The following is a 21768-nucleotide window of genomic DNA, read 5'->3' as shown; positions in this document are numbered from 1 at the left end:
CTTTCAAAACGTGCCATATAAGGAAATGGTTAACATCTAGTAGCAACGATGGACTAGTGTCTTTCAAAACGTGCCATATAAGGAAATGGTTAACATCTAGTAGCAACGATGGACTAGTGTCTTTCAAAACGTGCCATATAAGGAAATGGTTAACATCTAGTAGCGACAATGGACTAGTGTCTTTCAAAACATGCCATATAAGGAAATGGTTAACATCTAGTAGCGACGAACATATTTTGATACACTTCTCCAAAATATATGGATCAAAATGAAACTTTTAAAGCGTTAGGAACCGAACCAAGTTTAAACGGATCCGAGACTATAAAAAACAAAATGGTTAGACTAAATTACTATTGAACATTCAGTTCTAATCCTATATTGTAAATACTCACTTAGGGGCCAGATGGGTTTATCAGAGGAAGAACAGAAGCTGAGCCTAGAACGAAGACTTAGCATAATCAATGGTTCAAATGGCCCTAAAAGCAATGAAGAGCTGACACAAATCCAGACCAGTGATCCGAACTCCGATCACTATAGCTCTCGTGTCGATGTTGTAGCCTGCTGTCAGGGACGCGGAGATGGTTACTCCTCGTGCTGTCAGAATCCCGAACTATCAGGAACAGTAATTGATTCAGATACAAACGACGACGTTCCTCCAAACGTCGCAACTGCAAAGAGCAGCAACAGAAAACTAACCTCACGAACCAATAGCAGCAAATCATCATTATCCCGTAAGGTTTGTGCAATGCCAACATGGCTCGAGAGCTGGGAACGCGAAGATACATACGCTGTTGCTGCTGTTATCTGTGCTGCTGTGTCGGTTGCTATTGCTTATCGCTGCTACAAGCAGCTATAAAAACGTCAAGGGTGTAGAAACTTCGTGTTTAAATTTTGCTTGTGTTTGCATGATTTCGAGTCGCTCGTAGACGAGCGTAAGATATATGAACTTAGGATAATCTTTTTTTTGTGTTTCCTTCTTTGGAGATCTCTTATAAACTTAATGTAAGTCAAGTCTCAGTGCAGATGAATGGAAATTAAATTGAGTTCTTTATGTATAAATGGATAATTGTGTGTTTCAACCTTCAACTAAGTAGACCCATTGTGTTTGTATTGTTTACTAGATCCATGAACTCGACTCGCCGAGGGCTCGTGGCTATTGCTCTTATAATCGATATTCAAACCGTTCTTCAGGTACGACTTCGATCATTACGAGCCAAAACAGGTTCATTGATTCTATGAAAACTTCTTGAATGACTAAAAATAAGTATTTTTTTTTCAGATGAACAGGGACCGAGACTGAATTGTTAGACTAACGTTTTACTTTTATTAATAACGATTGTTTGAGCTGAAAATGAGACAATTCACGAACAACCAACATTGATTGTGATATCCCGCGTCTTAATTTTTTTTTTTTTTAAAAAAATTAATATAAACATTTTGAATTTTCCAATTAGAATTAAAAAAAAAAAAAAAAAAAAAAAAAAAAAAAAAAAAAAAANTCAAGACCCATGGTCCAGTTAGCTAGTGGAAGTCTTTCTTTACAATTATTATTATTATTAAATTAATTTAATATTCCTCAACAAAAGTAGTTATTGTACTAAAATACAAAAAATAAAAGTAGTTAAAGTTTATTGGTCAAAAATCTAATATTATTATATTACTAAATATCTAAATCAATTCTCGAGAATAGAGACGTTCACGAGTGAGGCGAAAATGACGTTTCTATCCTCGTCTCCCTCATTTTATGCTCCTACGAAAATTTTCATTTAATTTCGTAAGAATCAGGATTTTTTTTTTTTTTTTTTTTTTTATNAAATATCGCTACATGGTTGGTGAAAGTCTCAATTTTACTATTTTGTGGTTACTTTGGAAAAAAACGTGAGGATTAATGTCAAATTACAATAATACCCTTTAAAAATACTCGTAAAATAAAGATTACAATATTACCACTCAACTTTTATAAACATTTTAAAATTATTGATTTATTTAGTTTTTTATTTAAAAAAAAATTAAGTTTATAAAAATAAGTCTAATCCCACTCTCACGACAATGAGATAACAATCATGTAATTCAACGAATAAGTCAGCCGTGTAGAAATTAGACTATGATTTAGTCTCGAGTCACATTTGACAGAAAATATTTTATAAAACGTAAACGAGAAAATACGTTGAAGACAATTTGAAAGAAAATAATATTATTGGTTAAAAGCGTAAAAACCATATATTTGATCGCATATAAACCCGGTAAATTTCTATATTTTGTTAATTAAATTAAGTTTTGGAAGCTAAAAAATAAATAAATAAATAAATAATATAAAAAAACATGAAATTGTTATTAAATGGCCTTACTTCTCAGACAATTTTCTAACATAATTTAAATAATATATTAATTGCAATAGTTAATTAAATTAGATATATTAATTATAGCAATTAATTAAATTTAGGGCTCAATAAATTGTCTTCCATTTTTTCCCTTTTTTTTTTGTTTATATTATTTTTAATACATTTTAACATATTTTTATTCTTTCTTAAAAAAAGACAAAAATTTAGATTTTTTTTTTCTTTTTAATTCATATAATTGTTCGAGAACTCGCTAATGTATTCTTATGTCACGACGTGTATAATCAACTAATATCAATATTCATCGAAACAATTTAAATATATTAAAACATAAAAAGACAAAATTACAGCTCGTTAACAGAAAATGACAAAAATAAAAGGACAAACAACATAATTCTAAAAAAAAAATAAAATAAAAAAAATAAGGTCGGTATTAAAGTCGATATATTTTTATATGTTCGTGGGCCTCGATATCAGCCTAAAAGAGGAATCGACATTTTTTAGAAAAATCTAAAAAAATAAAATAAAAAATGTCTCACTTTTTTCTTTTATATTTATATTTTTTTAAAATTATTATTTATCAATTTTAGAATATAGTGTGTTTATATTGGAAGGAGTGAAATAAATTAAATATATTTAATTTAAAAAATAGATATGACGTGTATAATTCATGCAATACTAAACATAAACAACACAAATATCTTATTCCGGAACATCTTATTATGCAACACTAAACATAAACATAGATATCTTATTCCCGGACATCTTATTCCCAAACATCTTATTATTCAACACTAAACTCAAACACAAGCATCTTATTCCCGAACATCTTATTATTCAACAATAAACACAAACACAGATATCTTATTCTCGAACATCTTTTTATTCAACACAAAACACAGACACAAACATCTTATTCCCGAACATCTTATTATGCAACACTAAACACAAACATAGACATCTTATTCCCAAACATCTTATTATTCAACACTAAACACAAACACAAGCATCTTATTCCCGAACATCTTATTATTCAACAATAAACACAAACACAGATATCTTATTCTCGAACATCTTTTTATTCAACACAAAACACAGACACAAACATCTTATTCCCGAACATCTTATTATGCAACACTAAACACAAACATAGACATCTTATTCCCAAACATCTTATTATTCAACACTAAACACAAACACAAGCATCTTATTCCCGAACATCTTATTATTCAACAATAAACACAAACACAGATATCTTATTCTCGAACATCTTTTTATTCAACACAAAACACAGACACAAACATCTTATTCTCGAACATCTTATTATTCAACAATAAACACAGACACAAACATCTTATTTCCGAACATCTTATTATTCAACAATAAACACAAACACAGATATCTTATTCTCGAACATCTTATTATTCAACACAAAACACAGACACAAACATTTTATTCCCAAACATCTTATTATTCAACAATAAACACAGACACAAACATTTTATTCCCGAACATCTTATTATGCAATACCAAACACAAACATAGACATTTGACTTCCCGAACATCTTATTACGCAACACTAAACACAAATACGACATTTAATTTCCGACATCTTCTTTTCAAATATGTAAATGGCCAATGGAAAGATCCATACTTCAAAAACTATATAAATAGGAAAAAAGTACACGCAATTATTCATTCTCATTTATTTAGATTAAGGGAGAGGGAGAGAGAGAGAGAAGAAACAAGGATGCAAAACGGGGATGGAGAAACGACGCCGTATTCGTTGTTCGAGACGAGAGAAGGGCGGCGAGGAGGACGTTACAGAGCTTTTGCAGCGACGGTCATGGCTGGAATTGCCGTTATTTGGGGTTACAGAGCGGCGGAGATCCCTACCGCCGGCGACCCTGGACGGTGGCCTTGGATCGGAATCTTCATCTCTGAGATACTATTTGGTCTCTACTGGATTTTAACTCAATCTCTTCGTTGGCGACTCACTTACAACTTCCCCTTCAAAGATCAACTCTCTCTAAGGTACTCTTCTCCCTCTCGGGTTCGTTCGGTTTTCAACAAATTATTCGAGCAGGTTACTACAAATGTTCTCGACAGAACTATAAAATTAATTCAAATTTCTTTCGAATAATTATAAATTACTCGAGCATGTCAATACAAATGTGCCCAACGCCATACTAAAAATCATTATAAAATTAATTCAAATTTCTTTCGAGTTATTATAAATTACTCGACCATCTGTGCTCGACACCAAACTAAAAATAATTACAAAATTAATTTAATTTTGTTTTCAAATAATTATAATCAAACGAGTAGATATATATATTTATATATTTTGTGCTTTTATATATTTATTATTTATTATTATTATTTTTGTTTAGAATAAAATGAGTATATATATATATATAACAAAATTATAATAAAACAAATATTTTGGGTGTACCTTCCGTCTCTTATCTTCTTTCCAAACAAGATAAGCTTAGGGGATCAAATAATATCTATTTATGTAAATAAATAAATAAATAAATATATATATATATATAATTAATTAATTAATTAATAAATTTAGGAACGGCAATATCTATATTTTACAAAAAAATTATAATAAAACAAATATTTTAAGTGACTTATTATTTTTTTTCTTATTTTCTTAAAAAAAAATGTAAATATTATTTTTTTTTCTTATTTTCTTAAAAAAAATGTAAATACATCAATTATTTTAAAACTTTTTAAACCTGTTCGAAGGGTATTTTTGAAATATTAATAAAAGTTTAAGGGTATTTTTGAAAAAAAAAAGATAATTTTTAGATTTTTTTTTTCAAATTTTAAGAGTATTATTAATTTTTTTGAAAATTTAACTATATATATTATTTATTTATTATTATTATTATTATTATTATTATTTTGAGAAAAATGGGCTATTTTTATTAATTTGGTATTTAAATTTTCATGTATTTATTGGAATTGTTATTTTGTTATTTTGGGGTTAATTTATTGTATTTTCTTTAAATAAAATAAATAATGATTTATTTATTATTATTATTATTATTTTTTTGTTAAATGTTTGACAAATAACATAAATAACAAGCTTTCTCATTTCCATGGCGGAAATGGCTCACTCTGGATCTTGCCCTGCAGGTACAACGACGACCAATTACCAAATGTCGACATTTTCGTTTGCACCGCCGACCCCATTATCGAACCGCCGGTCTTGGTCATCAACACCGTCTTATCCGCCATGGCCTACGATTACCCACCTGAGAAATTGGCCATTTATCTCTCCGATGATGGCGGCTCCGAGTTCACATTCTACGCTCTCATTGAAGCTTCAAATTTCTCCAAGCATTGGTTGCCCTTCTGTAGAAAGTTCAAGGTTGAGCCCAGGTCTCCGGAGGCCTACTTTTCTCTCGATTCTGCCCTGCATAATTGTTCTCAAGAGTGGATCCACATGAAGGTAGGCAATGGGGTTCTTCAATTTTCAGTAGTGGATGTAATTTTGTTGAATGGATTGTGTTTTTGACTTATTGGATCAATGGTAGTGTTTAAGTTGAAACTCTTGATGGGTTGCACAGAAACTGTTCGATGAAATGAAGGAGAGAATTAACTCGGTGATTGAAATGGGGAGGGTTCCTAAGGAGATAAGGGATCAAAATAAAGGTTTCTCTGAGTGGGATATTGGTGTAACAAAGCAAAATCATCAGTCCATTGTGAAGGTGATCTTGCTTCATTTCCTCTAACACATGTTCATATGGCGTTGCAAAGTTTGTTGTACTAATTTTGTTGTACTGTTTCTTACTTGGCAGATAATATTTGATGGGAAGAATCATGATAATGTGGATATTGATGGATTTGTACTGCCAAAATTGGTGTACATGGCTCGTGAAAAGAGACCCCAGCAACCCCATCATTTTAAAGCTGGAGCTATGAATGCACTGGTAAGTATTCCAACACCAGTTTCTCGTTGAGTTATCATTCATTTTGCCCTGTACAGTGATTTTTAAAGCTCATGATGCAAGAAAAAAACACGGATTTTTGCATAAAGGAAAGAGAAGAGAATGTATAAAAAAACATACATAAAGGAAAGAAGGCATAGTCAAAGTAGGAATATGGAAAGAAGATAAAAAAAACCTTATATACAAGACATTTTGCGTTCGACGTGCCTTTTCAAGGTGAGGCGATAGACGTGCGCCTACGTGCGTGCCTCAAGGCATCTTTCATACCACTGGTCCTGTAATTTGTGCGTGGTATTGGTTTTGATTAAGTTTCTATAATGTTACAAGTCATATTGTTGTCCTAGAACGTCTCTACTTTTCCTTAATCTGCACGTGTTTTCTTTGAACGTAATAGAAAGGGACAATGAGTTGATAATTGAACTTTATGCATTTCCATGTTTTATTTGTAAGGAAACAATTAAAATCATACAAATGTGTTGCAGATAAGAGTATCCTCAGAGATAACTAATGCTCCCTTCATCCTCAACTTAGACTGCGACATGTACTCAAATAATCAAGACACAATAAAGGAGTTACTATGTTTCTTCCTGGATGGTAAAAGAAGCCAGGACATTGCATTTGTGCAATTCCCACAAGACTTCGACAATATTACAAAAAACAAGTTATATGGGCTGCCAGATCAAGTTATTAACGAGGTGAGAATCTATCTGAAATGTTATAGTAGATACTGTCTGCTTTAGCTTGTCACATATTGCCATCAATCTCACAGTTTTAAGACGCGTTTTAAAAACCTTGAGGGGAAGTCCGAAAGGGAAAGCCCAAAGAAGACAATATCTACTAGTGGTGGGCTTGGTCTGTTACACAGTAAACGAACAAGTTGATGAAATAACATGTATGATCTTGTTGCAGATTGAACTAACTGGCATTGGTAGCTATGGCACCGCCTTGTATTGCGGCACTGGATGTTTCCATCGAAGAGAAGCTCTCTGTGGGAAGAAGTACAGTGAAGATTTTGATGGATCATTTCATTTGGATGTGCAAACTAATAAAGAAGATCCAAAAACTATTAATGAATTGGAAGAAGCATGTAAGCTTCTTGTTGACTGCAACTTTGAGAACGGCTCTCAATGGGGAAAGGAGGTCTCTCTCTCTCTCTCTCTCTCTATCTATCTATCTATATATATATATATATATATACACATATGCATTGGAGATGGGATTGATATATGGGTCTGTCTCTAAAATGAGATTGATATTGAATTGCAGATGGGATTAGTATATGGGTGTCCAGTAGAAGATATTGTTACTGGGTTAACAATACAGTGCAGAGGTTGGAGATCGGTTTACTATAATCCGAAGAAACGAGCTTTTTTGGGGGTTGCTCCGATTAGCTTGGATGTATCTCTTGTTCAATTTAAAAGGTGGTCTGAAGGGATGTTTCAAATATTCTTGTCCAAGTATTGCCCCTTCATATATGGACATGGGAAGATCAAGTTTGGAGCTCAAATGGGATACTGTGTATATCTTTTATGGGCTCCACTTTCGCTACCAGCTTTGTATTATGCCACCGTTCCTGCTATTTGTCTGCTTCGAGGCGTTCCCTTATTTCCGGAGGTATTTATTCTTAGTCTTATGTGCTTTTGATTTGTTGTGTTTATTCCCAAAGGTATCCTTTTATTGATTGAACTAGTAAGCTAATAGGTTAATTCTTGAGTTTTGAATTGCGATTCTCTGTGTAGTCCCCTATAACGGTCCAAGCCCACCGCTAGCAGATGTTGTCCTTTTTGGGCTTTCCCTCAAGGTTTTTAAAACGCGTCTGTTAGGGAGATGTTTCCACACTGTTATAAAGAATGCCTCGTTCTCTTCCCCAATCGATGTGGGATCTCACTGTCCCCACTTCAGAGCCCAGCATCCTCGCTAACACACTGTCCAGTGCTCACCTCCTCTTTGGGACTCAGCGCCCTCGCTGGCACACTGTTTGGTGTCTGGCTCTGATACCATTTGTAACGGCCCAACCCACCGCTAGCAGATATTGTCCTCTTTAAATTTTCCCTTTCGGGCTTCCCCTCAAGGTTTTTAAAACGCATCTGCTAGGAAGAGGTTTCCACATTCTTATAAGGAATGCTTCGTTCTCCCTCCCATCCGATGTGGGAACTTACAATCCACCCGCCTTTCAGGACCCAGCATTCTCGCTGGCACTTGTTCTCCTCTCCAATCGATGTGGGATCTCACAATCCCACCTCCCTTTGAGGCCCACCGTCCTCGCTAGCACACCGTCTAGTGTTCACCCCCTTCAGGGCTCAGCGTCCTTGTTGGCACACTACCTGGTGTCTGGTTCCCACCACTAGCAGATATTGTCCTCTTTGGGCTTTCCCTTTCACGCTTCCCCTCAAGGTTTTTAAAACGCATCTGCTAGGGAGAAGTTTCCACACCCTTATAAAGAATGTTTCGTTCTCCTCCCCAATCGACGTGGGATCTCACATCCCCACTGTTGGCATCATTAATTAAATAATGACGTGGAACACGTCAAATACATGACAAAAAGGAAATGGACAACAGGGTTTATTTACTTATTCCGGAAACTTCACTTGTAAAATGATAGTTTGGCTTCTTTTAACTATAGGTTACAAGCTTATGGGCCATACCTTTTGCATACGTCTTTGTTACCAAAACCTGTTGGAGCATATTTGAGACCATAACTTGTGGCAGCACACTCAAAGCTTGGTGGAACTTACAAAGAATGTTACTTTTCAGAAGAACCACTGCATTCTTCTTTAGCTTCATTGACACAATCATCAAGCAACTTGGGCTTTCTCAAACTAAATTTGCTGTGACTGCTAAAGTGGCAGCTGAGGATGTGTCAAAGAGATATGAACAAGAGATCATAGAGTTTGGGAGCTCAGACATCATGTCCACTATGATAGCAACACTTGCAATGCTTAACCTTTTTGGTTTCTTGCTGGGAATCAAGAACGTTGCTGCTTTGGATTTGGAGTCTTTTTACAAAGGTATGAACAGATTCATTCTCCAAACTCTTGTTTGTGGGCTAATCGTTATGGCTAACTTGCCCACATATGAAGCCCTCTTCGTTCGTAAGGACAAGGGGCGTTTGCCGACCTCAGTATTGTTCAGGTCTGTTGTTTTGGCTCTGTTGCCTTGTTTATTGTTGGCATGCTAAATAGTGACACTTTGTAGTAAGCTTATGCTGCTTTGTTGTGTAGACATTTTGAAATTTTATAGGTTTGATGTGTTTTAATTCAATGCTATGTTATAGAATGATGTATATCGTGCAAGAAAATCGTTAGTATACACTAACGAGAAGAACCCGTTGCATAATTTAATTGAACTGGATGAAGCAATAGAATTCGTTGAAGCTAGTTTCTGATTCTAATAGAAACTTTCTCGAAGCTTGATGTTAAGAAAAACGTCTTTCTCGTTTTATTCTCTTACTTTGTTCACTAGAGATTATACTAACACTAAAATGAGGACAAGAAAAAACTATAGCCCTCGAGTTGCAGAGAACAATTCGAACTAAAGCAATCTTTCTAGATTTGCTCTCCCTTATAGTCTTGCTTCCCATTGTAACTGCTATTGTAGCACGTGTGTGGCCTAGCCCATAAGGGCATGTGTACATTTGAAGTATTAGGTGAAGAACTGAGTTACGATCAATATTTTTCGATAATTTTATGAGGAATGTTCAAATTCGATAAAATTCACACGTATGTTTAATTCAATGCTATATGTATATCATGCTAGAAAATCGTTAGTATACAATAACTAGAAGAACGCGAGGCAAGATTTAATTGAACTATATGAAGTAATAGAATTTGTTGAAGCTTCCGGTTCAAATAGACACTTTCTCCAAGCTTGATGTTAAGAAAAACGTCTTTCTCGATCTATTCTCTTTATTCACTAGAGATTATACCAACACAAAAATGAGGACAATTTTTTTTTTTTTTTTTTTTTTTTTTTTTTTTTTTTTTTTTTTNGCAAAGAGCAATCCGAACGGAAGCAATCTTTCCAAAATTTGCTCCCTCTTACAGCCTTGCTTCCCATTGTTTTTGCCATTGTAGCACGTGTGTGGCCCAGTCCATAAGGGCATGTGTACACGACCTCACAACTCAAATCCAAACTCATTTAGAGCATTTGAAGTATTAGGTGAAAATCTGAATTACGATCATTATTTTTCAATATTTTATGATGAATGTTCAAATTCGATAAAATTCACACATGTATTTAATATAAAAACAATTCAAAATGGATTCTCTCTCTTTAATAAGAAAAAGATACTCATATCTTGAAAAACATAATATAAAAACACAACCAAATCAAGAACAAAAAAGACATGTTCTCGTGCTTGCATCACATCCCATGTCTTACATTTGAATAATATTAATGTTCGGAATGGGGCATGTCTTGGACAAATATGAACACGGAATCTTTATTTTTCTAATCATTTTTTTTCTTTATCTTTCCAATAATTTAGTATTTTGTTTCAATGAATGGTCTATCATATTTGAATTTAATATCTTTCTGATTGATCGTTAACTTCTTTGAGACGTCTTTGATTGAGACGAAAACGATGATGAACCTAATAATAATGACATGAGATTGATATTCTAAACTAACATGTTATATGTCTCGTTATCCTTTTACCAAGTTAGGTCAACTCAAAGACTAACTAAAAATTAAATTCAAATCTTGTCGAGCAAAAATCAGATACCAAATAAAAATTAAATTGACAGTTTATCGATCAAAAGTGCTGGTCTTGAAATTGTAACGATTGACATTTTGTACACGGATTAATCAGGGTCATTACTTAAGAATAACGATTTTAAAATTTAAAAACAAATAATATGCTTTTAAAAAAAAAAAAAGTAACGAACACTATGAGAAATTGAACGAACATATAGTAAAATAAAACAAGCTATTCTCCTCGTTAGCGCTTTGAAAATATGATTTTTTTTATTTCTTGTATTCTCTATAACTATACATACAGTAAGTCATCTATATGAACTTTTAGCCGTCAAGGAGTTTACCATCTTGATGGTATCACGTATATTTCTCTTTGTGTTTTCTCTCTCTTGTTCTTCGTATTTTTCATCTAGATCGAGTATGTGAGTTATGTGATCTTAACACGTTTGTTCATGACTTGTTCTAGATATGGATCGTCTAGCTCAATTCCAACATGCACATAGAGATAGACCATTGAGCTCGTGTCCTAGTATTCAGTTTCCGTCAATAGTGACCAAAAAAAAAAAAAAAAAAAAAAAANTCCAATTTTAAGCAAACTCCAAAAAAGTCAAACTAAGGACGATAGTGAGTGGACCAAACCTATCTAAATGAATCAATTGCTCGACTTAACTTAATCAAACATTGGATCAGTTCAGTGAACTGCTCCTTCAACAACCAGTCAGTGCCAACTCTATTAAGGAGAGGTTTCTACACCATTATAAAGAATGTTTCATTCCTCTCTCCACACAAATTGTACTCGTCTATCCTACTCTCCACATCATTTTCTCTAGCGATTTTCTCTCGTTTCAATCTCGATAGCGTGCAAGGAACATCACATAGAAGAAAGGACGCTTTTTTTGTCTTCATTTGTTTGGTCTTTGGTCTTTGTTTTTTTTTTTTTCTTTTCTTTTTAAATAGGAAACCAAAACAAAAAAACCGTCATTGGAAGGCCCGATAACCTTTCATTCTTTATCTCATTATTTAGAACTTTGAGGATTTTTTTTTTTTTTTTAATCTTTTTCACATAAAATTGAATATATAAATTATAGTATCCAATAAATAAATAAAATTTAAAAAAATTGGAAATTAAATTTTAACCAAATTAATTTTAATTACATGCTTATTTTTATTTTAAACTTTTTGAAATTCAAGAAATGCCACCCTAACTTCACTTTAGTCCTTCAAGTTTTCACGAACTTCAAATCTAATCATCGCAATAAAAACGGTCTCATTTTCTTCTTCTAAGACAATCCTTTAGCTTCATATTAATATCTCTCGATATTACTCGAAAACAAAATAAATCATATCATTGCTTCAATAATCATTTACTTCAATATCAATGTCAGCAATCAACATTCACGAGGAGTAACTTACCGTACATCCACATTATTATTTCTACCCCACGAACTATTAATTTTCCGTATTTTGACGCTAATGAATCACAAGATTTTTTCTATTTGAGAGAATTAAATAAAAACTAACAACAGAGAATAAAAATCAACATATGAAAAAGACAAATCAAACATTTTTTTTTTTCTTGAAGAAAAAAGTTAAACCAACAAGAAATTGTATAAAGAAATGGACTGAACCAAATCCAATCATCTTCCTTTATCATTTTTGTTGTTCATACCTGAGGCATCCTTGTGTCATGGCTTGTTCAGCTCACTGCTCTGCCCCTGCCGCCGCTCACCTCTTCATCGCCCGGACATGCCCATGGCCTTAGCTTCTTGTTGATGCAAGTCTTTGGACACCACCCATCAGTCAATCAATCAATCTTCAATCCTTCACTTCTCATTCCTGCATAATTTACATTGAAAAGGGTGGATGAAAACAAGCTTATTGCAAGTATAATGTAAGAAACCATTGAAGGGTGGTATATATTCATTGGTGCTTGGAGAGGAAGAGGGGAGAGACCATGGGGAGTGAAGGGTATTCTCCGTTGTTTGAGACGAAAGCAGCGAAGGGGAGAGTTGCTTATAGGGTGTTTGCAGCTTCCATTTTTGTGGGGATTTGTTTGATTTGGAGTTACAGAGTGAAGTTTGTAGGAGGAGGAGGAGGAAGATGGGGTTGGCTTGGTTTGTTTGCTGCTGAGATATGGTTTGGGTTTTATTGGGTTATCACTCAGGCTCCTCGTTGGAATCCAATTCGTAGGCGCACCTTTAAACACAAGCTCTCACAAAGGTCTGCCTCTCTCTCTCTCTCTCTCTCTCTGTCTCCCTTAGTGATGTGTTTCTTCAAATGGGATATTGTTTCTGGAAGAGGCTTCCTTTCTTTCGTTTCTCTTGGGTTTTCGTGATATTTGAATTAGGTTTTTTGTCGTGGAAGAGGATCTCTCTCTATCTCTCCCAATGGTTGCTTTTCTCTTTATGTTATTTCACTTAGTTTATGTTCTTTCACTTAGTTTAGATTCTACGGTGAAACTGTGAGATCCTACATCGGTTGGAGAGGGGAACGAAACATTCCTTATAAGGGTGTGGAACCTCTCTCTAACAGACACTTTGAAACTGTGAGATCCTACCGTTGGAGAGAGGAACGAAACATTCCTTATAAGGGTGTGGAACCTCTCTCTAACAGACACTTTGAAACTGTGAGATCCTACATCGGTTGGAGAGGGGAACAAAACATTCCTTATAAGGTGTGTGGAAACCTCTCTCTAACAGAGGCTTTGAAACTGTGAGATCCTACATCGTTTGGAGAGGGGAACAAAACATTCCTTATAAGGGTGTGGAAACCTCTCTCTAACAGAGGTGTTTTAAAATCTTGAGGGAAAGCTTAAAAGGGAAAGCCCAAATAGAACAATATATGCTAGAAGTGGGCTTGGACTGTTACAAATGATATTAGAGCTAGACACCGGGCGGTGTGCCAGTGAGGACGCTGGGTCCCCAAGGGAGTGGATTGTGAGATCCCACATCGAATAGTGGTTAGCTTGGGAGAGTTTCTCTAGCATACGATGTGGGAAAATCTGAAGGAGAAGTCCAGAAGGGAAAGCCCAAAGAGGACAATATCTACTAGTGGTTAGCTTGGGCTGTTACAAATGGTATAGAGTCGGACACTGAATAGTGTGCCAACAAGAACATTGGGCCCCTAAGAGGGTGGATTGTGAGATCCCACATCGGTTGGAGAGGGGAACGAAACATTCCGAGTATAGAAACATATCCCTAACAAACGCCTTTTAAAATCTTAAAGAAAGTCCATAAGAAAAAGCCTAACAAACGCCTTTTAGAAATGGGATATTGCTCTGGAATAGGCTCTCAGTTGGTTTATGCTTAGTTTGAAAAGGGGTATTTTTGATGACAGGCATGAGGGAGAGTTTCCAGGAGTGGACATATTTGTGTGCACAGCAGATCCGGAGATGGAGCCACCAGCTATGGTCATCAGCACAGTATTATCAGTCATGGCATACGATTACCCGCCAGAGAAGCTCAGCGTGTACCTCTCCGACGATGCAGGCTCCAAGCTCACCTACTATGCTCTCATGGAGGCCTCTCAATTTGCAAAGCACTGGATACCATTCTGCAAGAAGTTCAACATCCAGCCAAGGTCACCTGCAGCTTACTTTGCCTCACACACAGATCATCAGAGCAAAGAAGTGGACTTCATTCAGGTTATTTTACATCTAATAGAAACTTAACTATGGATCACAGAACACAACGCTATTAATGGCTACCTTTACCTGGATGATTTCTTCTTTTGCAGACACTATACAAGGATATGGAGAATAGAATCAATTATGCAGTAAAACTAGGCCGGGTTCCTGACGAGATACAGTCGAGTAGCAAAGGATTTTCCCAATGGGAATCCTATGCATCTCGTAAAGACCACGATACGTTCCTTCAGGTAACATCTGTTGCTTGGACCTTACAAACATCTTCCTTGAATGTTTGCATAGTCTTTCTAATATTTGATTCTCTGTTCTCAACATCCCAGATAGTCATAGATGGCAGAGATCCAAAAGCTAAGGATGTTGAAGGGTCCGTGTTACCAACTTTGGTGTATTTGGCTCGTGAGAAGAGACCTCGATATTTCCATAACTTCAAGGCTGGAGCCATGAATGCCTTGGTAATAATCTACTTGAATATGTAAAGATATAGAGACACAGTCTAATCTATAACCTTCACAGAAGCCGACATCGATCGAGAATACTAAAATAGCACCTAATATCAAGCTAATGCACCGATTATCACTCGTTTCCGCACATTTGATGTAAGTACCTAACCTGGTTGTCATTGGTTCCATTTTCAGCTAAGGGTCTCATCACAGATCAGCAATGGGCAAATCATACTCAATGTAGACTGTGATATGTATTCAAACAACTCTGATGCCATAAGAGATGCACTTTGCTTCTTAATGGATGAAGAAAAGGGTCATGAGATTGCATATGTGCAGTTTCCACAATTGTTTGATAACATAACCAAGAACGAGATCTATGCAAGTAGTTTACGGGTCATTAATGAGGTAAGTCGATATCGTCCAGAAAGTTCAAAAAGTTTATAGTAACTTAGTTCCAGTAATGTAAATGATTTTGTCCTGTGAAGGTCGAACTGCCCGGTTTGGATAGTTTTGGAGGTCCTCTATATATTGGAACAGGCTGCTTTCATAGAAGAGATGTTCTATGTGGTAAAAAGTACAGCAAAGGATACAGAAATGATTGGAACAGTAAGGACTATAGGAACTCGGGAGACGATGTAAATGAACTCGAAGAAAAATCGAAGCATCTAGCAAGCTGTTCATATGAAGAGAACACGGAATGGGGAAAAGAGGTCAGTCTCTCCTTATATTACTACCTTCCTATCTCACATTTCTGAGGCTGATCATCAACTTTTGAATTGCAGATGGGTTTGAGATATGGATGTCCTGTAGAAGATGTTATAACCGGGTTGTCGATACAAAGCCAGGGATGGAAATCGGTTTACTACAATCCAGAGAGGGGAGCCTTCCTAGGTGTTGCACCAACCTCATTAATCCAGACACTAGTTCAACATAAGCGATGGTCGGAAGGTGACCTCCAAATTCTTCTTTCGAGGTACAGTCCTACACGGTATGCTCGTGGAAAGATCAGCCTAGGCCTACGAATGGGATATTGTACCTATTGTCTCTGGGCTGTTAATTCCTTGGCAACATTATATTACTCCATCATCCCCTCACTTTATCTCCTCAGAGGCATTCCCTTGTTTCCCCAGGTACATAACTTTCCTGTCTCTCTTACACTTTATACGAACCGAAACTGTCGACCGACTTACCACTGAGCGGTGACTACTTTGTGTACTCAGGTTTCAAGCCCTTGGCTGATACCTTTCACATATGTGATATTTGCTAAGTATGCTGGTAGTTTGGTGGAGTATTTGTTGGCTGGAGGAACAATCTTGGGTTGGTGGAATGAACAGAGGATTTGGCTATACAAGAGAACAAGTTCCTATCTCTTTGCTCTTATCGATACGGTCTTGAAGACAATTGGATTGTCGGATTCAGCGTTTGTAATCACAGCTAAAGTGACCGATCAAGAAGCCTCGGAACGATATGAAAAGGAGATCATGGAATTTGGAGCTTCCTCTCCAATGTTTACTATAATAGCAACAGTTTCATTGGTTAATTTGCTGTGCTTTCTTGGGATGGTGAAGAAAGCAGTGGAGAGTGGCAGTGGTTTGGTTATGACCTTTCAAACAATGGCTTTGCAGGTTGTTCTGTGTGGAACTCTGGTTGTAATCAATTGGCCTTTGTACGAAGGGCTTTTCTTTAGAACAGATAAGGGCAAGATACCAAGCTCCCTGACTATTAAATCCTTTACATTGGCCCTAGCCACTTGTATTTCCTTTTCATTGCTACTTTAATTGTTACCTTGAACTTTTCCTTTCCTAAACTAATAAGATTCTGAAGATTCGGGTTTTATAGCTACGTATTGTTCACTTTTTCTTTTATTGGCTCCGTAAAACCGCTCCATTCTGATTGGTATATCATGAAAAAATCAAGTCATTTGCACCATGCGCATTGCGCTTTCCCTTGCCTAGATGTTTGCCTTTCTCAGTCTTGGAAAGGTGACCCGTCGAAGACGGAAGCCCTTTAACATGTTTACGAAGACCTCCTACTTACTTGCCCAGATGTTCGCCTTTCTCAGTCTTGGAAAGGTGACCCGCCAAAGACGGGAGCCCTTTAACATGTTTACGAAGATCTCCTACTTATGCTCATATTGTCTCGGTCTTCAATTAGCAACCATCAAAGCCTCCGCAATACTCATCACTTCACCTACTTCATTGCCCCCAATCCTTTCTCGTACCTCTATTGAAACAGAATGGTTTCATGTTCCTTCATCGATTGGTTATTCCTCCCCGTTCGTCCTCTTTTTCCAATTGCAGTCTCCCTTATAAAAGAAAGGAAAACAGATTCTTGAGAACCCCTTGCACGCTCATGTCACGTCGAGGTACTACAGAGGAAAGAAGTGCAAAACCAAAGAGCCAGGGGGAAAGCCTTCACAGACCAAGGTTAGCTAATCATTCCTTGCAACTTTTGGCCGAACTTGGAATACCATAAATTCATTGTATTTTCTCAAATGTCTATAAGTTTGTGTAGTTTATGTGTTATGGGAGAACTAAACCAGACATCAAATGTCTTTTCTTGGTGGGTCGTAGGTTCAAATCTTCCCTGTCGAGTAAATATTTATGTTATGGGAAAGGCTGTCTTCCAAGAAAAGAAAAGGTTGTAATACATTAATTATACCAGCCACAATTATACATCATGTCTAGTGCAAAGCTTTACAGCTCACACCAAAGGCAAAGACAGAATAGCAACTGTATCCTATAATAAAAAACCACCATATCAATCATATAAATATAATACATGTTTGTCTTCTTTACTTTTTCCTCCACAACAATAACACTCTGCTTTACATGAAATTGCATAAGATTTAGCAGGAACATTAGGGCTCCATGAAAAGTTCATCGTCTTTGAGAAGCCAAAGTAGCACAATTACAGAATAATATTGTTTTTCAACCAAGGCTTCTAAACGAATCCTTCTCAAGATTCAGCAGGGGGACTTTGGATACAGCAAAGCCATTTCTTCTGATAATCATCCACACGAAGGGGCAAAAAAGGCCAAATAAAACTTGTAAATACAATATGTAAGGTAACATTGCAGATTAATCATTTATGCAACAAGAACTGAGGTCGAGTCATTACATTCGACGGCCTACATTTATGCAACAAGAACCAGAGCCCTCTCAAAGATAAAAAAAACTAGGAAATTCATGTTTCATGAACATAAAGTGCCTAACAAGGTATATAAAATCAAAGAGACTTTGGATACAGCAAAGCCATTTCTTCTGATAATCATCCACATGAGGGGAAAAAAGGCCAAATAAAACTTGTAAATACAATATGTAAGGTAACATTGCAGATTAATCATTTATGCAACAAGAACTGAGGTCGAGTCATTACATTCGACAGCCTACATTTATGGAACAAGAACCAGAGCCCTCTCAAAGATTAAAAAAAAAAACTAGGGAATTCATGTTTCATGAACATAAAGTACCTAACAAGGTATATAAAATCAAAGAGATTCAAATTTTGTTACATTAAATGGTGTGATATCATGTTTCATCTCTCCTTAAAGCTTAATTCTAGGTACTTAACCAGCACGTTTTAATTCCAAATTAAGATACTTCCCAAGAGTTCGAACAGAGCTCAACCCAGATATATGCACATATATATACACACCCACACTATCAGAAGCAAACACTCTCAGAAATTCATTGACAGTAATAAACCAAACAATTGTCCAAAGATGCAAAAGAAGGACTATTTAGATGCCAGCTACTTTAATATCAATAGAGATGCTAGCTATAACCACCATTCAATAGCACAAAAGAAAAAGGATTATGAATGTATCTCACAGGCGGTGCCTTGGCAGGATCCGCTCCAGACCGGCCCTGTGCATCAACTTTCCCAGGTGAATCAGGTTTGCCGCCTGTTTTCTTCTCATCCCTAGCTTTGTTAAAAATCACGGTGAACCCCTCAGCTGATGTCGGATCATTAACATCCCACTCACCAAACTTTGGCAATGGCCGACCTTTGTCCTACAAAAAGAAAGAACAAACAAGATGTACCCTCGGTGAATCTGATGGCTTACCTTACCAATCGGACTACGAATCTAACAACCATCATTTATTACCATACAACATTGCTTTATAGCAACAGATTTTGAAAATATCGATATTACTCAATCAAACAAAACAAAATAGACCAATTAAAAAGTTGCCTCCAACATCAATTACTCCAACTACGTCACATATTTGAATGCAGCTGTCAGAATTATTCATTCAGAAACGACCTCCAAGAAATTAATTAATCTTGCACAAAAATCCAGATTTCTGCCCAATATAACTAATCCAGAATCAATCAACATCAACCTCAGGAAAACGAATAAAAAAAATCTAGAAACGCAGAATTGAACAATCTTTAACAAAATCAAATGAATAAACAAATCAAAAGTGGCGAATCGAATCAAAAAAACGAAAACTCGAACCGATCGGAAAGCACATCAAAGAAAAAATCAAAATTGTAATAATAAACTTAAGACGCAGAAATCAAACGAGAACATACCGTCATGAATTCTAGAGAGAGAAACGCTTCCGAGGAAAAAAAAAATGGAATTTCAAAATCAATCAAAGGGAGAAAATAACACTGACGGATTGAGAGAGAGAGGGAGGCGACTTTTGTAAATTGGGCTAAAAGTGGGCTTCTTGGTTACGATTACACGAAGAAATTATAAAACGAAATATATATATATATATATATATTATTATTATTATTATTATTATTATTATTATTATTATTATTATTAAAAGAAAATACTTTTTATTTAATTATTACAAAATTGAAACTAAAATAATTAAATAAAAATATTTAATTTATTTATAAGCAAATTTCATTCATTTAAAAATCCCAATTTAATTGTTTAAAATTTATAATTTTATATTTATTGTAATAATATTACTCGATTATATTCTATAATAATTAAACTTTTATACAAATCATTTAAATAATTTTCGATGGGAAATTTGAAAAAAATATTCAACCGTTCCACTTTGCAAGAACTCCAAATCGTTCTCTTAAAGCTCATCCTTTTCATCTTAAATGATCCGTTTATCCCGTAATGATCTAGCCCAATAAGGAAATCTCAATTCGTTAGACCTTTCGGTACGATAAAATAGAAGCCCTAATGACACCAAATTCTCCAAGCCCGAATCATTGTACTCTTACTCGTTTTACCTAGAGGTATACACGGGTTGGGTTGGGTTGGGTTGGGAAAATCGTTTGAACTAATTCGAAAATTTGGGTTAGTGAATGGTGACCCGAGCAACCTGAATAGAGTTCACAACTCAACTCTACTCAGCCCTCTATTTTCGAGTTGGGTTGGGTTGGGAAAATCTTTTGAACCAATTCGAAATTTTGGGTTAGTGAATGGTGACCCGAACAACCTGAATAGAGTTCACAACTCAACTCTACTCAGCCCTCTATTTTCGAGTTGGGTTGGGTTGGGAAAATCTTTTGAACCAATTCGAAATTTTGGGTTAGTGAATGGTGACCCGAACAACCTGAATAGAGTTCACAACTCAACTCTACTCAGCCCTCTATTTTCGAGTTGGGTTGGGTTGGGAAAATCTTTTGAACCAATTCGAAATTTTGGGTTAGTGAATGGTGACCCGAACAACCTGAATAGAGTTCACAACTCAACTCTACTCAGCCCTCTATTTTCGAGTTGGGTTGGGTTGGGAAAATCTTTTGAACCAATTCGAAATTTTGGGTTAGTGAATGGTGACCCGAACAACCTGAATAGAGTTCACAACTCAACTCTACTCAGCCCTCTATTTTCGAGTTGGGTTGGGTTGGGAAAATCTTTTGAACCAATTCGAAATTTTGGGTTAGTGAATGGTGACCCGAACAACCTGAATAGAGTTCACAACTCAACTCTACTCAGCCCTCTATTTTCGAGTTTGGTTGGGTTGGAAAAATCTTTTGAACCAATTCGAAAATTTGGGTTAGTGAATAGTAACCCGAGCAACCTGAATAGAGTTCACAACTCAACTCTACTCAGCCCTCTATTTTCGAGTTTGGTTGGGTTGGAAAAATCTTTTGAACCAATTCGAAAATTTGGGTTAGTGAATAGTAACCCGAGCAACCTGAATAGAGTTCACAACTCAACTCTACCCAGCCATCTATTTTTTAGTTGGGTTGGGTTGTCGGGTTGTTTTTTTTATAATTATTTTTAAAAATTATACTTATCAACAATACATGTTACGTTAATAACTTAAATCTCATAAAACTCAAGTATCAAACATTCACAAGTCACAACACATCACTAAAACAATGTCAAATATTATCTTTAAAATAGGATTGAGTTGTAACCCTGTTTTTGGATTGGTCGAGTTGACCTAACAAAAATGTCAATCCGCAAATCGGACCGAATTTTTTATTTTTCAAAAATTCAACCTAACCTTTACGGTTTTTAGATGATCCAAGTCGCTCGAGTTCTCGTGTCATTGAATGCCCTTAGTTGTACCAAGAATCAGAAAAAAGTACAGTGAATGAGATACGAAATCTTAAAATTATCAAAATTAATAAAGAGATTGAAACATAAATAGTAAAACCAAACATAATATATATATATATATATATATATATATATATATATATATATATATATATATATATATATATATATATATATATATATATAT

At 35.5% G+C, this 21768-nt stretch overlaps 4 protein-coding genes and 1 long non-coding RNA gene across 6 annotated transcripts in view; 3 read left to right on the top strand and 2 right to left on the bottom strand.

The window, feature by feature from the left end:
• LOC111797520 overlaps positions 1–1079 on the top strand; it is a 5167-nt gene extending 4088 nt beyond the window's left edge. The window contains exon 5 of the mRNA XM_023680538.1: positions 397–1079. Coding sequence (XP_023536306.1) covers positions 397–856 — 460 coding nt within the window. The 3' untranslated portion in view covers positions 857–1079. The remainder of the gene's footprint in view (positions 1–396) is intronic.
• Positions 1080–4029: 2950 nt separating this feature from the next.
• On the top strand, positions 4030–9695 carry LOC111797211 (cellulose synthase-like protein E6). Its single transcript, XM_023680162.1, has 8 exons — positions 4030–4373; positions 5490–5805; positions 5924–6064; positions 6155–6286; positions 6787–6999; positions 7214–7444; positions 7571–7918; positions 8928–9695. The coding sequence occupies exons 1-8, from the start codon at positions 4090–4092 to the stop codon at positions 9480–9482; spliced, it is 2220 nt and encodes a 739-aa protein (XP_023535930.1). The 5' UTR covers positions 4030–4089; the 3' UTR covers positions 9483–9695.
• Positions 9696–12349: 2654 nt separating this feature from the next.
• On the bottom strand, positions 12350–13039 carry LOC111797109. Its single transcript, XR_002815479.1, has 2 exons — positions 12953–13039; positions 12350–12835 (listed from the first exon to the last, which is right to left on the bottom strand). It is a non-coding gene; the product is annotated as an uncharacterized LOC111797109 (long non-coding RNA).
• Positions 12833–16930, top strand: LOC111797107 (cellulose synthase-like protein E1). Its single transcript, XM_023680008.1, has 8 exons — positions 12833–13219; positions 14336–14642; positions 14735–14875; positions 14966–15097; positions 15281–15493; positions 15574–15798; positions 15871–16218; positions 16309–16930. Exons 1-8 carry the CDS (start codon positions 12954–12956, stop codon positions 16864–16866), a joined length of 2190 nt encoding a protein of 729 aa, XP_023535776.1. The 5' UTR covers positions 12833–12953; the 3' UTR covers positions 16867–16930.
• A 781-nt stretch (positions 16931–17711) lies between these two features.
• On the bottom strand, positions 17712–19787 carry LOC111797108. Of its 2 annotated transcripts, none has more exons than XM_023680010.1 (3): positions 19631–19787; positions 18922–19104; positions 17712–18091 (listed from the first exon to the last, which is right to left on the bottom strand). In XM_023680010.1, exons 1-3 carry the CDS (start codon positions 19634–19636, stop codon positions 18047–18049), a joined length of 234 nt encoding a protein of 77 aa, XP_023535778.1. In that variant the 5' UTR covers positions 19637–19787; the 3' UTR covers positions 17712–18046. The 2 variants fall into 2 exon arrangements, with proteins under 2 accessions (XP_023535778.1, XP_023535777.1); XM_023680009.1 differs by lacking the exon at positions 17712–18091 and adding an exon at positions 18152–18351.
• Between the last annotated feature and the right edge of the window lie 1981 nt (positions 19788–21768).

This window comes from Cucurbita pepo, chromosome LG06 (assembly GCF_002806865.2).
Source record: "Cucurbita pepo subsp. pepo cultivar mu-cu-16 chromosome LG06, ASM280686v2, whole genome shotgun sequence".
NCBI lineage: Eukaryota > Viridiplantae > Streptophyta > Magnoliopsida > Cucurbitales > Cucurbitaceae > Cucurbita > Cucurbita pepo.
The sequence above is the reverse complement of the archived record's forward strand: the minus strand, read 5'-3'. Positions and strand labels throughout refer to the sequence as shown.

What these genes read in the sequence shown, in the direction of transcription:
- LOC111797107 (XM_023680008.1), top strand. Translation starts at nt 12,954, where the DNA reads ATGGGGAGTGAAGGGTATTCTCCGTTGTTTGAGACGAAAGCAGCGAAG. An exon ending in GTTTACGGGTCATTAATGAG is followed by an intron (nt 15,494 to 15,573) that starts GTAAGTCGATAT and finishes TGTCCTGTGAAG; the next exon opens with GTCGAACTGCCCGGTTTGGA. An exon ending in GCATTCCCTTGTTTCCCCAG is followed by an intron (nt 16,219 to 16,308) that starts GTACATAACTTT and finishes TTGTGTACTCAG; the next exon opens with GTTTCAAGCCCTTGGCTGAT.
- LOC111797211 (XM_023680162.1), top strand. Translation starts at nt 4,090, where the DNA reads ATGCAAAACGGGGATGGAGAAACGACGCCGTATTCGTTGTTCGAGACG. An exon ending in AAAGATCAACTCTCTCTAAG is followed by an intron (nt 4,374 to 5,489) that starts GTACTCTTCTCC and finishes CTTGCCCTGCAG; the next exon opens with GTACAACGACGACCAATTAC. An exon ending in ATCATCAGTCCATTGTGAAG is followed by an intron (nt 6,065 to 6,154) that starts GTGATCTTGCTT and finishes CTTACTTGGCAG; the next exon opens with ATAATATTTGATGGGAAGAA.
- LOC111797108 (XM_023680009.1), bottom strand. An exon ending in ATCCTGCCAAGGCACCGCCT is followed by an intron (nt 18,352 to 18,921) that starts GTGAGATACATT and finishes GATGATTATCAG; the next exon opens with AAGAAATGGCTTTGCTGTAT.